At 30.9% G+C, this 17,723-nt stretch overlaps 2 protein-coding genes across 5 annotated transcripts; one reads left to right on the top strand and one right to left on the bottom strand.

Moving 5' to 3' along the window:
- The first annotated feature begins 4,259 nt into the window (after window positions 1–4,259).
- Window positions 4,260–9,706, top strand: LOC137811148 (protein CYCLOPS-like). 2 transcript variants are annotated; one of them, XM_068612769.1, is made up of 12 exons: window positions 4,260–4,366; window positions 4,663–5,069; window positions 6,095–6,141; window positions 6,393–6,533; window positions 6,723–6,774; window positions 6,855–6,907; window positions 7,050–7,717; window positions 8,132–8,175; window positions 8,264–8,309; window positions 8,714–8,762; window positions 8,863–8,991; window positions 9,315–9,706. In XM_068612769.1, exons 2-12 carry the CDS (start codon window positions 4,884–4,886, stop codon window positions 9,436–9,438), a joined length of 1,539 nt encoding a protein of 512 aa, XP_068468870.1. In that variant the 5' UTR covers window positions 4,260–4,366; window positions 4,663–4,883; the 3' UTR covers window positions 9,439–9,706. The 2 variants fall into 2 exon arrangements, with proteins under 2 accessions (XP_068468870.1, XP_068468869.1); XM_068612768.1 differs by having other exon boundaries at window positions 4,273–4,474.
- Window positions 9,707–12,595: 2,889 nt separating this feature from the next.
- LOC137811149 (uncharacterized) lies at window positions 12,596–17,219 on the bottom strand. 3 transcript variants are annotated; one of them, XM_068612772.1, is made up of 6 exons: window positions 16,736–17,205; window positions 15,887–16,017; window positions 14,795–14,920; window positions 14,500–14,627; window positions 13,200–13,278; window positions 12,596–12,898 (listed from the first exon to the last, which is right to left on the bottom strand). In XM_068612772.1, exons 1-6 carry the CDS (start codon window positions 16,953–16,955, stop codon window positions 12,872–12,874), a joined length of 711 nt encoding a protein of 236 aa, XP_068468873.1. In that variant the 5' UTR covers window positions 16,956–17,205; the 3' UTR covers window positions 12,596–12,871. The 3 variants fall into 3 exon arrangements, with proteins under 3 accessions (XP_068468873.1, XP_068468871.1, XP_068468872.1); XM_068612770.1 differs by having other exon boundaries at window positions 12,596–13,278; window positions 16,736–17,219; XM_068612771.1 differs by having other exon boundaries at window positions 12,596–13,278; window positions 15,887–16,004; window positions 16,736–17,184.
- Window positions 17,220–17,723: the final 504 nt, after the last annotated feature.

The raw sequence follows: 17,723 nt of genomic DNA on the forward strand, positions 1-17,723 counted from the left end.
AGTGTTCCTTTGTGCCACAATGTACCAATTCCACAGAATTTGTGAGCTCTCGAAGGAAATGAAACCGCACATCTATGTGCTTACTGCGACCATGCATAATTGGGTTCTTTGAGAGTTTGATTGCATAACTGCTATCATAGTGGAAGATAAACTTACTATTGGTCGTTTTTTTATGACCATGAAACTACTCCCGAACTCAATAAGAACACATAACTTGAAGTACTTTTCCTTTCATCCAAATCTTCAGCATAATCATTGTCCGTGTAAGCAAAAAAATTATCATCTCCTCCCTTTCTATAAAATATACCCAACCCAATTGTTCCCTTCAAATATCTCATGACCCTTTTTGTTGCTTGTAAATGAAGTTCAGTAGGATTCTCCATATACCTACTAATAAGACTTACCACAAACATCATGTCTGGTCGAGTTGCTGTGAGGTACATGATACTACCCACAACTTGTTTATAGTAAGTCTTGTCCACCTTTACTTCATCTTCATCTTTCATGAGTTTATAGCTAGGAATAATAGGATTATGTAGAGTTACTGTTGTTCATTCCAAACCGTTTTAACACCTCCAATGCATACTTCTTCTGACTGATAAAAACACCATCAGATCTTTGCAGGACTTCAAGACCAAGGAAATACCTCACCTTACCAAGATCTGCCATATCAAACTCATGTTTCATGGAAGCTTTAAACTCTGTAAACATCAACTCATCATCAAGACAAGAAAAGAAGGCAAATTGTTAACCGTAAGTCTTTATGTTGATGATCTTATTTTTACTAGAAATAATGAGTTGATGTTTACAGAGTTCAAAGCTTCCATGAAGCATGAGTTTGATTCAGTATATCTTGGTAAGATGAGGTATTTCCTTGGTCTTGAAGTCCTGCAAAGATCTGATGGTGTTTTTATCAGTCAAAAGAAATATGCATTGGAGGTGCTAAAACGGTTTGGAATGGACAACAGTAACTCAGTTCATAATCTTATTGTTCCTAGCTATAAACTCATGAAAAATGAAGATGGAGTAAAGGTGGACAAGACTTACTATAAACAGTTGTGGGTAGTCTCATGTACCTCACAACAACTCGACATGACATGATGTTTGTGGTAAGTCTTATTAGTAGGTATATGGAGAATCCTACTGACTTCATTTACAAGCAGCAAAAAAGGGTCCTGAGATGTTTGAAGGGAACAACTGGGTTGGGTATTTTTTTATAGGAAGGGAGGAGATGATAAATTTGTTGCTTACACTGACAGTGATTATGCTAGAGATTTGGATGAGAAGAAAAGTACTTCAGGTTATGTGTTCTTATTGAGTTCAGGAGCAATTTCATGGTCATAAAAAAAAACAACCAATAGTAAGTTTATCTTCCACTGAGGCATAATTTATTGTTACAACTTCATGTGCATGTCAAGCATTATGGCTAAAAGGAGTGTTAGAAAAGTTGGTTCAGAATCAAGCCAATCCAACTATTATTTATTGTGATAGCAGTTCTGCAATCAAACTCTCAAAGAACCCAATTATGCATGGTCGCAGTAAGCACATAGATGTGCGGTGTCATTTCCTTTTAGAGCTCACAAAGGCTGTGGAATTGGTACATTGTGGCACAAAGGAACAATTTACATATGTGATGACTAAACCGTTGAAGTTGGATGTTTTCTTGAAGCTAAGAGGACTATTAGGAGTTTTTTATGGGAAAAAGATAAATTGAATACTAGCATTCAGTTTAAGGGAGGAATTGTTAAGATTATAGATTTTACCATTCAATCAATAATAAATACATATTATTATGGAATTTAATTCAGTTTTAGGATTTGATTAGTCATGGACAGTTTTGTTATTGTTACTAGTGGGTAATTATAATATTGTTTAGGTTATTCTGTAAATGCTATATAATAGTCATCTATATTCAATAAAAGTGAGCACTTTTTCTCATTATATTTACTCTTAAAAAACGGTTTCTCTATTTTTTAACACATGGGTAAAATTTGTCTAAACTAAATTTCTAGTAACTTCTAAAATTAGAGATGGAAATATTACTGCAACTTAAACCCTAAACCATATTTGCATCAATTTTGTTCGTGACTGACTAACATTTGTTATGTATACTAGTAGAATTGAATTTTCAAATGTTTATATGTTTGCATTTCAAATTATAACAAAATTGAGATTAATATTTGTTAATGTAGTATATTAACACTACAAGAAAAATCCATTTTAGTTGCTAATAAAAAATGAGAACTATAAAAAAGAAGTCATTAGTATAGGTGAAGTCTACTCAAGTTGGAAACAAAAATAAATGTCAAATATTATGTTCACAATAGAGACTTTTAACTCACACTAAAAATTATTAAAATAATAATAAGAAGTTAAAATCATTTTGAGTTTATTCTAGCAATTGTTTGATTGGTCTTATCAGGCCACTCGCTATCAGGTCGGATCACCCATAATATATAATCACACTAAAGATTAGGATATTTCATAGTATATAGGTGCAAACCCTCATTGATTTTATGAGATTAAAGTTAGACTTAAAATTCACTTCTTAATAATTATTTAATTTTATATCCATTTTAGTCTCTCCCAAATCTACGTTATAGTTAACTAATATTTTTTCTTTATGTAGGTTTAATCAACACTTTCTATTGAGATGTTAAGCCCACACTAATCTCATGTAATGTCTTTCTTTTGTTTTTTATGTCGTTTTTTTGAGATTATACCATCATTACTTTTTGTAGTGTAAATTTTGGTAAACAAGAATTAAATATAATAAATACGGTGTACAGTTAAATGATAGAAATAGTTTATGGTTACCATAAAGAATACTATATATAATATTATATTTATTAAAGAATTCACTAAATAAAGTTATATTCTTTTTTATATAATGGTATAAATAATTGTATTTTTTATGAGTAATTAACTAAAAAATAAAAAACAATAGAATATATATATATATATATATATATGCGTGTGTGTAATTTTATAAAAGTAATACTAAAAAAATTATTTAACCATTATTTTAAAATATTTTTTTAGTTATTTTGAAATAAAAAGCTATTTACTTATTTAAACACGTATTAGAATGAATTGAATTATATATATATATATATAACATTTTTATTACATTAAAATATAATAGTGTATCCTTTTTATATAATGGTATAAATAATTTTATTATTTTTATGAGTAATTAATTAAAAAAAGAAATAACACAATTTAAAAAATATATAATTTTATAAAAGTAGTATTAAAAAATTACGTTACTTTTGAAAAGAGAAACTATTTTGAAATAAATTTTTTAATTCAATTATTTATTTTTTTAACTAAAAAATATATTATATTTATTTGTTAAAGGATAAAATTATCTAATTAAAAGATGATATCAATGAAAAATACTAAACTATATATCATCTTTATATAATAGTATAGATGTTTTAAATGCAATATTATTATTTTTATAGTACAAGAAATACAACCACATAAAATAAAAGAAAAACTAAATTGAACCTGAATACATTAATCATTAAAGAAAATAGTTTTACACTTTTTAACTTAAGAGAAAGTGAAATATTATAAGCCTTTAAACTCCTAATTTAATTATATAATGATTCTCATAATTTATCTAACCTATTGAAACACAACTTAAGAAAAAAACAAATGAACTAGTTTCAAAAGTAAGAAAATAAGATAAAAGGGTATTTGAATAAACATTTTTAGGGCATGAAAATTAGAAAAACGTGAAATGTTTTTTATACTGTATATTTTGAAAAAAAAGCTAATATAAAAGAGTCTTTATAAGTCATTTTTATGTATAAATTATTTTTAACTTTTTTTTTTATGTTTTTCAATAATGATTTCTTATTAGTTTTAACTTCATCCTTCTGCTCTCACAAAAATGGTGATAATATAAAGCTTGAAATGTAAATCTTTTTCTGCAACTATTCATAAGACATGAAGGAATTTACCATGTAAGCAGCACTGAGCAATGATTTTCATATCCTGTGAAGAAATTACTGTGTGGAAGAGAGTTGAAAGAACGTTGCTGCGGTGCTTGGCCAACAATGAAAGCACCATCTCAACAGCTTCCAATTTTAAAATCAGAAAATCCAATGAATATTCCTCAACGTCCATTTCACACTAACTTCTTCCAATTGCACCACCTGCGGCATTTGTTTAGTGCTTAAGATCACCAAATCCTCATTATTTTAATGTAATGATTCTCTTTGCTTCCTTCAAAAGCTATAAACTTTTCTTACTTTTAAACCTGCCCATTAAAATTCCACGCGGTTTCTAACCATTCAAGACTTCATTTACCGCCGCAACATTTTCACTTTGGTAGCACACAAGAGACAAATGAATGGTGCAAAGAATCTTTAGAGAATTTATTTTTCACTATTGGGCCACTGTTCTGATATTTGTTTAATTTAGTGAGGAAAAGAATTTACTATTAAGCTTGACATGGAACAAAGTAAATACTGAGTCCTAACACAGTTCGTTTTTCTGTAGAACTGTTTTTGTGATGTTTCACGTGTTGATTTTTGCAGGGACATGTTCCTGTGTTGCATGTTAGTTTTATTCTTTTTGGATAAAACCGTTTCTGTACTGTTACTCATCAACTCTTTGTTTTTTTTCTTCCTTTTATAACTATTTTGACAGAGTTTAGAGGCTTGGATTGTGGGGTTGAATTTTCAGAGAGTGATATATACGTTTTAAAAATGAAGTAGGCTATTTATTCCTCTGGTTTTGGATGATGGTATTATCATATACGACACAGAATTCAGCTGAAAGCTTTGTTGTGAAACCTGAAAGGCTCAACCAAACTTGAGTTGAAAACAGTATCAAGCAGTTCAATTAGTGTTGATCTGAGGCTCAAGGAAATGGAAGGGAGGGGTTTTTCTGGCTTATACAAGAATTCAAGTGAGGAGTTGTTCCTGAAGACAGTGATGGAGAGTCCTATTGGTATGCCAGTGCCTACAATGGATATGTTAGGTTTCAAGGCCGTTTCACAAAGCTTTCGCACCGACAGTGAGGAGCTCTTTAAACGTTGGTTAACAAATGGAGAGGCAAGCCACTATATATGATATATGATCATGTTACTTTGATGTTTGTTGTTTATGTTCTTGTTTGTGTTGAATATAAGATCAAAGCAGGAAATTTCCTTGATGCCATTTTGCTGGACATACATATTATCCTTTCAAGATTCTAAAGAATTTCTGAACTTCACATCTCTTTCTACTGTATATTTGAGCACATATACTGGTTGACTATGATTAAGAGAGGAGCATAGGAAGTAAAAAATTCAGTAACTACCAGTCTTCTGGGTCTCATTCATGATCACTTTCCCTACCAAGAGAATATGTGAAACCCCACATCCTCTATAACTTAAGAACACGACTTAGATTCCTCATGTGCTTTTGGTGTCTTTCAGTCAGAATTAGATTTCTACGTTAAAAAGCATACTACCTTTCATGAATCTTCTTCTATTGATACTCTATTATATTTCACCCTGATAAGATTTTTGAAGTGAAATGAAGGCTGTTCAATTAGTTGGTATTGTCTTCTTAAATTATAATATACAAGGATACATACAATATCACACGACAATTGGTCGTGAAGAAGGTAAAGAGTAAAGATTAATGAGGATTTATTTGTGGATCTTAATTGAAGCATCAAGGTTCACTGGTTTTTCTCCTTAGGTTTAAAGAAACACTGGTTGAACAAAACAGCAGAGCAAACAAAAAGAATGATGAACAAATATTGTCATTTTAACATGTGAAGCTCTTACCCCAACAAAAGAGAGGCAATTTGGATTTTATCTAAAGAATGTTATGTCATGTAGGGTTGGATTACCAGGCCACAACAAATACGAAAATTTTCTTCTTCTAGAGTGGAATTATTTTCCTCTATTTTTATGATCTTTAGTTGACCAGAGTTTATACTTTTAAGTACTGTTGTGATTTCTGCAAATACACAATAATATGACACCTCTTTAGTTTTCTTGATGATGAATTAATGCTGTGTAGAGATTTTTCATGCTTCATTTCTGCTTACACTTTTTTCAATTGATGATATCTGTTTTCTAAATCAGGGATACAATTCATCAAGCATGGGACTAAACAGTCGATTATCAAAGAGGTGAGTATGTTAGAGAAAGAAACATGTTTTATAGTATTAGTTGGGTGAATTTCAAAATTAAAAAAGGTATGTCTATCATGATAGTGTTAATCAAGATATTCAGTTGAAATTAACTGTGGTTTTCCGATTCATCCTTCATTGAATCATGGTTTCAATAATTTTAAGTTTTAGTTATATATTTTCTGGGGCAACACACGAATTTCCTGAAGCATAAGTCCTTATCCGTGTTTTGTTTTGAAATTTTGCTGCAGGATCTCCACCGAACTAGCAAATAATGTGTCTAATCACCAACATGTTAATATAGCTTCAGAGGGAAGAAACAATGACAAATTATACACGCAAAATAACCTTTTGGTCAATGGTGTTTCAGGTGACATCAATTTTCAAATCGGGTAATTGTTGTAGTCTTCCTCAAACTACTATACTTAAGAAATCTTTTCAAACATAATTTGATTTCATTGGACTTTATTATTTCTTCCTTATTATCTTTATTGTGATTTTCTTTGTCAGCAATTCAATAAATGTTATGATTTAGAAAGTTGTTCAATATTATTGCTTTGCTGACTGCCAATTTTTTTCAGAGATCCTGTTAACAGAGAACTACAATCCAGCAGTGACCTGTTTCTGGCCAAGGTTTGTATATGCCAAACTCATTGCTTAAGCTTTAGTTTCACAAAGCTTCATGGTCATTCAATGTCTAATTATTAATGCAGGCATGGTTTCTTAGTGATCAAAGAGTAACAAGAAGCCGGTCCTCTGAATTGAGGTACCATTGCATCTGTTGTTTTTTCTATGGTTACATCTATGCAAAGTCATACGTTAGATCCTAAAGTTTTACATGTTTACTTCATTGTTGTTGTGAGTTAATGAACTATTTGTCTGAGAAATTTAAAACCACTTATTCTCAGGCGGAGGTATACTGAAATGCAAAATGCTCAAACAAAACAAGGAATGGAATCAATGAGCATGGCCCCTCAACATGTTGTGGACACTACAAAGCAAGAAATTGCAAATTTTAATGGTTTTGATTACATTACTGTGCGTGAGCTTCCAAGCCAAAAGGGAACATTCATGTCTCCATCAAACTCATCTTCATCTACCTTCCACGGTCATCAATTGGCTAATGCTGATAAAGTATCATCTTGTGTAAGTATGCTAAAGGGTACATTACAACGCAAGAGACTATGGAACCAAGTTGAGAAAGAAGCTGCAGGAGATAGCTTAAATGGACTTTTTTGTCATCAAGAACCACTTTTCCAAATTGGTTTCAGTGAAGAACAGGAAAATTGGAATCATCAAAAGGTAATAAATGTGCAAGGAGCCTCTACTGGTCAAATTAAGGATCCTGGAGTTTACTTTGGCTCAGATGGTTTTGCAAATCAGACAAATCTAACATATGTGGGAAATGCTTCCCGAGAACCTTCTCAAAGCGAATCTTCTGCTGCTGCACCAGTAATCTCTTCTGGTTTAGATGCATGTGAAGGTCCCAGCAATTCAAATCAAAATCTTTGTGAAAGCTCGTGGAAACAAGTGGGAGTGAGCAGAAGTTCAGAAAATACTCAAAACAGGGTCAAAGGTATAAAAATTACATGATGATGGAGTTGCATTAGTTGGCCTAAATCAGTGTTCATTTCACTTCTTGCATCATATTCATTTGCTTAGGTATTTCTATCTGTTTTTTCTCCATTTTCCTATTTATTAAGTTTTGGAAAAAGCAATATGGATGGAACATTATGCTCAGGAATTGAAATCAGTTGAATTTGGTAGCATTTTATGTGAAAATCAATGCACCAAAGCTGTGACTACTAACTTGAAGCCCCCACAGTAATTACTTCACTTTTCTTATATAATCATACTTAGTAGCACACAAGTATCACTTAAATCAAAATCCTTTACACAAAACATATTAGGTAAAAAATGATTTTTTTCTTGATTATTTAAATTTGTGTCCATTTATTTTTATTACAGTGTGTTTTCTGTGGAAATGCAGGTGTCAGAGAACAGATAATGGACAATATAAAAGATGACCGGAAGGTATAACCTATTTTATTTTCAATTGTGACTTTACCAAAATATTTTAACTTTTTTTTTAAATATGAATTAATCTGGCTAAATTATGCAGAGAAAAAGTCTAGAAAGATACGGATCTATAACATCAGCTGTTTCAGGTAGCCATTTATTATTTTATGTTAAATGGATCTATTTTGCTCTAAAGAATACTTTATAACTTTGATTCTCTCTATTGCTTGACCTGTTGTGAAGCTTTTTTTGACCTTAATATTAGAAAACTCAGGTCAAGATTATTATGAAGCAATGTAATGGTTTTGTTGCTAATAGCTCTTTCTTTCAATGAACACTTATGCAAATAGCATTACCTGGTCAAATCTTGCAGGGTAGACATTTTTCTTAGTGGTTCAAAGATTTACTTTTACAGCAAATTTCACCTTCTGGTCAATTTTCAAACAGCATTTCATGTTATTTGGCCATGTGACAAATATGTAGAGAAAGTGCTGAATTTTAAGGTGTTCTTTTCATAATTTGACTATGACCCTCTTACCAAATGATTGTGCAGAGGAGAAAGGTGACACCACAAAAAAGCGTAGAGTGGAGCGTTCAAGGAAGTATGTGAAAATAAACAGACAGTCTCATTCTATGTAATATTGTATTTGTTATAGCTTTAACCTTTTTAAGGCTTATTCTAATGATAACATTGTGAATCAGAATGGCTGAGGCAAAGGAAAGAAATTTGACACCATCAGTTCCTTCTGACATGCAAGCTGTCTTGAAGAGGTGTGAAACCCTTGAGAAGGAAGTTCGATCACTCAAACTTAACTTGTCCTTCATGAATAGGTAATCAAAATCAATTCACTGTTAGTCTATAATGTCTTTTGGTTGCCTTAATCCACCAATTATAAACAATATACAAGAACCAAAATCATTGTTTTAAAAATATAGACTAGAACTAGTTTGAACTTGAAAGACTTAAAACATATGTAGTACTAACACACGGGGACACTGGGGACACTGTTATGACATGAACACGGATGCTTCATATAATTTCCAAAATGTAAGACATAGGAAAATGAATTGAATTAGCAGTTAGACTTTGTCTGCACTATACAAAAGGACTGAATAAATTTGATATACTGAACTCAAACACTGTAAATTTTCAGGAAGGATTCTGAACAGACAAAGCAGATAGAGGACCTTCAGAAGCAGAATGAAGAGTTGGCAGATGAAAAGGAGCGTCTGCTTGAAGAGATTGAAAGAATTCTTTCTGAAACTGGAAAGATCTAATGTTTTGTTTCCTTACCACATTCTGCTGAGAAATCTTACTACAGTTAACTTAAGGGGGACACAGTTTTAGAGCATTTGATGGTAAATAGTGAACCTCTGGAATCTCTTGGTAAATTTAATTGCTTGGATCTCTAAATTATTAGTGTGATAATGTATTTGGTAAAATCTAACTCTTATTCAAGATTTTAGAGACAAGAACAGTGGACGTGGATATGGTAAATTAAACCATTCTCATTATCTGTATGCTTCTAAGGGATTTTGAGTCTTAGATGAGTGCATCAACCTACACATTATTATGATTGAAAGTTATGCCTTCAATTTCTCCTCAAAGAACATTATTAGAAGAATCATTTGACAATTACAAAATGGAAGACATCCGTTTACAAATTTTAGTGGTAAAATACAATTTTAAACTTGTTCAATTTTAATAAAAAAACAAATTTTCTCTATAGTTCTAATCTAGTGCAAGATTGTCAATCTATTATCACTTTATATATACATAAATATAGATATAAATTTCACTTTATTAAATCGGTTGATTTTATAAAATTGAATTAGGTTTAAAATTCACTTTCATATTATCCGAGTTTATTAATAATTCATCTTAATTAAAATATTTATGTAGACCTTAAATAGATCCACAAGGATTTTCCCCTTCTTATCTTAATATTTAAAATTCAATCTATATGATTTTTATTAGGTTGAAATATACAACAAGTATTTGCAAATTCTTTTTGAGCAAAATGAGAAAAAATTGCCCGTTATCTGTACCATAATTATAATTTCACTTGTGTTTTACTCACATAAATTAACTAATGAGTGAAAGGTTTAGCTGAACATTGAATTGCGGAGAAGATAAGTTATCTATATAATTAACTATAGGTTGAATTATTTTTAACTAAAATAATTCCTTTAAATATAAAAAAAATGTTATTACATTTAATTAAATTTTAAAGAAAAATTATTAATGACCATAGAAGGCTTTTTAAAACAATTGAATATAATAATATTTTGTATTTAAAAAATATTTTAATTAAAAATAATAAATAACTTACCTGAATAATAGAAACTAATTGTCACTAATTTTTTTCATGGTGTAATATCTAGGTAATCAATTAGTTGATTAGTTAACAGATGTGAGTAAAACTCAGACTAAACTTCATTTGATGTATTAAGAGCAATTAAACTTTTTCAATTTAACTAAAAAGTAAAAATCGAAAGTATCTATTATATGAAAAATATATAATGAATTAGTAAGTCATTACAATTTTTTTGTGTGATAATGTTTATGCAAGCGTATAATAATAAAATTAGTTAAATCCAAATGAAATTATAGTTATATGAAGACAATTGAAAATAAAAAAATTCTTCTAGAACCAATGTCAAAATTTAAAAATTTGTTTATGTATGCAATAAATATCATATATTATAGTATTTATCTTCCTTACTAATCTGCAATTTCTTTTACTTGAAAAAAAATACAATTTTTTTTTATTTTTTTTACATCATTAAAAAACTGCAAAATTATTTTAAAAGTCATTACAATCATAAAAAATTTAAGTGATTGTATTTTCAATATTAAAAAGATTGAATTAAATGAAACATAAACAGCATCAGTTTCTAAGTAAATAAAATTATATGTTCAAAAACAACTTTAAATAAAAGAAAGTCGTATGTCTGGACTTTCAATATATTAAAAAAAAATATGAAAGTCATGTTATGTGACGACTTTGATATTCAAAAACTTCATATAAGATCATATGACTTTAAGAGTATGAGAAAATAGAAAAAAAAAAGTAGCGTGATTACATATAATTTCTTCTAAAAAATAATTTCAGTTGAATTTTTTGTTTTGAAACTTCGTTATAAATATTAAAAAAGGAATTATTACCTATAAAAGTAATGAATTGAAATACGATTTTTTTTCCATTATGGACTAATGCATTTAAATACTACTTATCTATTTATATATATTTTTTAAATTTAAACATTATGTTAAATTTTTAAAAAAAATCACATGAGTTTGTTAAATTAACCTGACACTCGCATTGGTACATATCTTCACTTTTGTAACATTTCTCTCAAATTCAAAATTAGAGTCAAACCAATTTGTTAAAAAACTTGCACTTTATTCAAACAGAAACTAATATTTAGCAACTTGAGAACTTGTGCTGAGTATAATTAAAAAATTATTTCATACAACTAACCTATGAACAGGACTTAATTATGCTTGTAGTCTCTAAAACTTAATATTATTATAATTTTGGTTCTTCAAATTTTAAATTCTTTATTTTAATTCTTTAAAAATAAGAAGATATTATTTTAACGCCTAAACACTAAATTAGAGAACTAAAACAATTTTTATTCTTAAGAACTAAATCCATATTTTAGTAGTAACCGAACGAAATAAGGTCTTAATCATACAAATCAAGGTCTTAATCTATTCAGATAAATAAGATTTTAACTCATACACGTCATTCAACTACCTTGCTTGACTTGTCAAAATCCAGAAAAAGGTTTTTGATTCAAAGTTTTCAATATGATCTCAGAATCAAATCATAAAATTATGTCATTACTAGAGTCAAATTGCTAGCTATAAACAATAATTCTCGAAACAAATTTGACTGCAACATTTTCAAAGAGCACCTGTGTACTAAAAAAATATGAATATGATACTGTTGAACAATTAGTGGAAATAAACATTCAAACAATTGATTGAAATGATACGTCAATTGTTATCTCTAATTATACTGAATCTAATAAGGCCCAATAATATTATTGAAGATAGAAAATGGTGTTCGAAATATAAAAAACATCAAAAGTTGTCCATGCAATGAACCACTTTATATACGTTCTCAATCTTCAGGATCATTTTAGATAGCCTGATATAAGCAAACTCTGAAATAACACAGATACTATTTGCACCATGCATTTGAAGAATGAAGAGATGACTGCAATTTCTATAATCGATATATTGAGTAAACAAAGGTGTTTTTATCAAGGTGTATTACTGTTATGTAGTATAAGATTTATTTTAGAACATTTATTAACATTGACAAATAATTTGCATATATTTAGAATTTGGGATTGATTTGCAAATGATTCGCATGTTCAAGGTTAGGTTACATTTTTCCTTTCATGACCATGACATCAAACATGAAAAATAAATGGTAATTTCATTTCATTCTCATGTCCACAAAAATCATTCCAACAAACCAAATGCTACCGTAATGACTTTTACAACTTTTTTAAATAGTGCATAGGTGACTCACCAGCATTTCAAACAGATCCGACATGTAAGATACAATTACTGTTTTAACTAAGCTTAACATTCTTTCTTTTAATAGTAAATGAATCCGTTTACTGTAAACTAATGCAGTTTTCATTCCTCCCCTCCTCGAACTGTACATGACTTCGTTACACGGAGCAACACTCATTTATCATGGAACAAGAATATCACCTGCTGCAGCTATAATATTACATTGGGATTCTGTGAAAAGGACACTGCTCTTCTTAAAAAACCAGTGCTATAATTTAGGGAAACTAAATATGTCCATGAGACCAAGTCTCTTCCCATATTCTATAGCTAACCAAGCCACAAAAGATAAGTATGCCAAAAGAAAACAAGAGCGCCTGATGAAAACAGCATTGACACGCCATGGAAATATCCATGTTGTGAAAGATTGATATATAGACGATAGCAGTATATGTGCGAACCTAATGAAGGTTATGGAAATCAATGAAGTTAAGAATCCACTTACAACTCCAGCTAAAGTTTCCCACCTCCAATGCTTGGTCCTTCCTCTTCCGGATAACCAGGATATTGCCATCTCCATAGCCCTAATAGGATATCTATACTTATAAGCTAATTGTTTGATAAAAAATACTGTTTTTGTAATTAAACTACATATATTTATATGAAATGCTACTCAAACAAAATAATTATCTTGATACAAAAAAAAATCACAATGTACAATTTATAAGTTTAGGTTGTCAATACTGCACTGTCATGGAAGCACCAGCTCTTATAGGATGACAGATTGGGGGCTATGACCACCCTCACCTATAACTCTCAAATCAAATTCAATACTCATTCCAGTCTTGAAGTTCATTGACTTTATACATAATTAACGACTCAGAGAAGATATAACAGACCGCTCAATTTTCTGTAATAAACAACGTTACCAGAAATAAAAGGTAGTAATACAATTCAACCCCATCCAAGTAGCCTAGCTTTCACTGTGTTCACAATCGACATCACTAACTTGTTATGATCAGCGGGGATTTTCATATTTTTCTTCATAAGATATCTTTACCATGAGAAACGACTATATCTCAACACTTCCTGTCTAGAAACAATAATAATTATGCGTTCACAGAACCTTTGGTACAAAGAATATTAACTAGAGATTTTATACATGGACTAAAGATTGATTGAAAAAAAAAAGATTCTCCACTATTTGTTTTCTTAGGTATATCAAGGAGTTATCATGAATTAATCAGTTAAATTTATATTAAATAATAATGATAGGACCCCAAGAGTAACCAGGGTGTGTGGACAAAAGGGTAAAAGCTGGGTGCCAAGGAAATCATAGCTAACAGAGAGAGGAAACAATATTAATTCCTATGTAACTGACTGCTGAGCTGGCAAGGAGAAAGGGGAGCATGAGAATTCTGTTGTGGAGGCTCTACAACACAGCAATGGGATGGTGAGAGGGAGGCAGAAATTAGTCGGGAGTTGGGACTTTCAGAAAAGAGTGAGCACTCTCAAATTGCCTAGGCCTCTTTGTTCATTCATTTCTTTAGCATTCAGAACCCTTATCACCTTGATACAGAGGCCTCGGATTTGGATTAAAGTATACAAAATTCTATTATTTCCTTGACATAAAACAAAAATGCAACTAATAGTTGAACAGAGAATAATAACTCCTGTAAATGTGAAGCTTACAATTATTAGTTTCAGAATTCTCATTCTGCAGTCCCATTTTAATTTAGTAATATAACCTATACTTTCATAGAAAACGCACAATCGAATATATGAAAATAGTATAGAGTACTCACATGGTAGAATATTGTCTACTCTTTTCAAGAGTAGACTGCTGGTGGGCATGACAGCCAAAAAGATTATCTTGACGTAAACGAACTTTGGAAATGCCAGATGTGTACCAGCAATTATAAGTCTCATTGACCTAATAAAGGAAAGAGAAAATTAAAAATGGCATAATATTTAGAACTCTGTTGAACTGGTAAATATTGCAAATTTTATTATATAAGACGTCATTATGAAATATACATCCAATCAAAGAGGTTCAGCTAGACAACATAATACAAAAGGCCCACAAGTTGAGACCCCTACCTTAAATTTATATTGTGTCAGCCATGCAGCACCAAAATTAGGCCTGCAATAAAGAGGAAGGGCCTCATTTGGAGCCTCAGCAAATGCAACTTGTGTCTGACCAGAAAAGTGATCTTTATATTCTACCTGAAACAATGCTTATATATATTATTTATAGCCACCCAAAAAGATTGCCTAACTCTCTAGTCATCGTAACCATTAAAAAATAAACCATAGATGAGTTGTGTGCATACTGATGCACAATGTATTGGTTGTCAGATATGCTAGCATGCTCTATATTTAGATACATGTCACTTGGATAAGAAGAGAAAACTGTGTAAGTTTCTCAATCAAAAGAGATAAGCATATAAGGAAGATAGATGAGAAAGGATATATTCAGCACTAACATCTAAGCTCTTGAAAGGACTATTACTAACAGTTAGCCACAGGTTCACAGACCATAGAAAACTTTTACCACTGATTACTACTAAAGTTTTGTGAGGTTCTATCTCAGAAATACAGTCCAATACACTGTTCTAAATAATTGATGAATGTTGGATTTATCCTTAGACTTTGGAGCAGTTCTATTAACAAATTTTTGAGAGGGCGAGAGGAGCAAATGGGGGGAAAGCTTAAGACAGTGAGTAATTTCTATAGCTCTTTAGTATAAGATTGAAATTTCCAGGGTATTTCTCGCTGTCCTTGCCAAGTGATCTGACTATTGGAGAGCTTTACTGCCCAATGAACTTGGATAAGAAGAGAAAACTGTGTAAGTTTCTCAATCAAAAGAGATAAGCATATAAGGAAGATAGATCAGAAAGGATATATTCAGCACTAACACCTAAGCTCTTGAAAGGACTATTACTAACAGTTAGCCACAGGTTCACAGACCACAGAAAACTTTTACCACTGATTACTACTAAAGTTTTGTGAGGTTCTATCTCAGAGATACAGTCCAATACACTTCAGCAATACACTTTTAACTTGTTTATTAACACTAGTTTCCATTTCATAGTCATTGTTAGGGATAAAATTTTATCTTCATTCTCAATCTTATAGCAAAAAAAATCTGTTTTTACTAAAATAATAAAAACGTTAATTAGTTATAATAACCTTGAATACTGAAGCCCAATAGTAATCATAACGACAACGAAATTTGCTTCTTTCAAAATGCTGAAACACATCCTTTGCTTTATAATTTAACAATCCAAGCTCGCAAATCTTAGATGACCTGATATCAACACCTGTAAAATAATTATGACATACAGTGTAGTGTGAAGTAAAACAAGCAATAACGCATTCAATTATCTTTGAAGCAAGCGACTATTACTAATCATACAAAGATCAGTATGGGAAACATAATCAAATCAATCAGAAGGAAGTGTAAGTAATTTGAAGGCAGCATATAGAATTAGCTTGCCTTTTCAAAAATCAATTAATGGAAATATATGCATATACATTTTTGCTATCAAGATAAAAGAAACAATCAGGACTGTTTTTTTCAGGACAAACTTAACAAGGGCTGTCATGCATCTACCCCAGAATACAGAGTTTTTAAAGCTTTCAAAATTTCAAATTCTTGCAGGTTGAAGGCCTCCAAAGTATACTCAGATTCATCAGAACGGAAAATTTGGTAAAAGCATTGTCTAAGGCTTACACATGTATTACAAATAAAAATTGTAGAACTACATGCTTACACAAAGCAGGTCAGTATTTCCCAGTTCCCACATCATTTTGAAATTCAATATAACCATTTTGATTTTGAACTGAAAATTAAGTAATCAAGCAGTATGAGCAGCCAAAATAACTAAGTTAAATCTGTCAATCCAAGCACTTAATCAACTTCCTCTGCTTTGATTTTCAGCTTTAACACCTTCCTACACTTTGCCCTGTGTCGAAAATACAAAACAAAAGGAAAAAAAAAAAGTTCCCAAACTAAGCATCGAAGATTAACTAACTAACCGGTGGAGACGATTTTGCACTGTGAGGGGAGAGAAATGGGGTTGGGGATAGAGAAATCGGCGAACATGAGAATCAGCAAACCAACCAGAAAGGGAATCAAGAGAAAAAGGAGGAAGGGGAAGACAATCGAAAGAACCCATCGCAGTATGACAAATACGACGCCGTTCTTCTTGGGCGCGTCCTGTTCCTGGGAGTGGGAGTGAGAATCAGAAGGATCCATGAATCTGGAAAGGGTTAGGCCTGGCCGGAATGGTGGTGGTGTCGATGCCGGTCACCGGTGGCCGGAACCATTTAACCGGTGATCGGAGGAAAGGGGTTTCTGTTGGACAACCCAACGGAACGAGATATTTGTGGGGTAACGGAAAACGGGGTTTGTTTCGTCACGTGGTCATGGTCAAACAAATACCACAAAAGAGTGTAGACTTTGATCACTCAACTCCTTATGCCTTGCCTCCTTTAAATTTTTGGATATATGTCAATTTTCGTCTCCAATAGTTAAAACGGTGCTACTTTATAACATTGAACAAAATAAAATTGACTTGGATAATTCAGTATGTAAAATGTATACTAATTTATCAATTACTTGTATACTGTGTTCCTGCAAAATTTAGCTTTTCATTGAATTTAGGGATCTTCTGTCTTTTAGGTATTTTCGGATTTTCTATATTTTACCTAGTTACATGTAGTACTATTTTAACATTTGAGTCTAAATAATGATATTATTAACTTAGTGTCAGCACTTCATTATTTTTTTTTCTTAGTTTGTATTTGGATTGACAAAATTATTTGAAAAAGTGAATTTGTAAAATAAAAATAATAAAAAAGTGAGTGGCTGGATTAAGTTAATTTGTGAATAAAAATTATTGCAATTTGTGAATAATAAGATTATTATACAGGAATTTTTTAAAAAAATATATAAAATATAACTTTACAAATTTATATTTATTCTTAAAAATATTTAAATAATAAAATATGAGATATTTTTGTG

This window comes from Phaseolus vulgaris, chromosome 2 (assembly GCF_000499845.2).
Source record: "Phaseolus vulgaris cultivar G19833 chromosome 2, P. vulgaris v2.0, whole genome shotgun sequence".
Classification (NCBI taxonomy): Eukaryota; Viridiplantae; Streptophyta; class Magnoliopsida; order Fabales; family Fabaceae; genus Phaseolus; species Phaseolus vulgaris.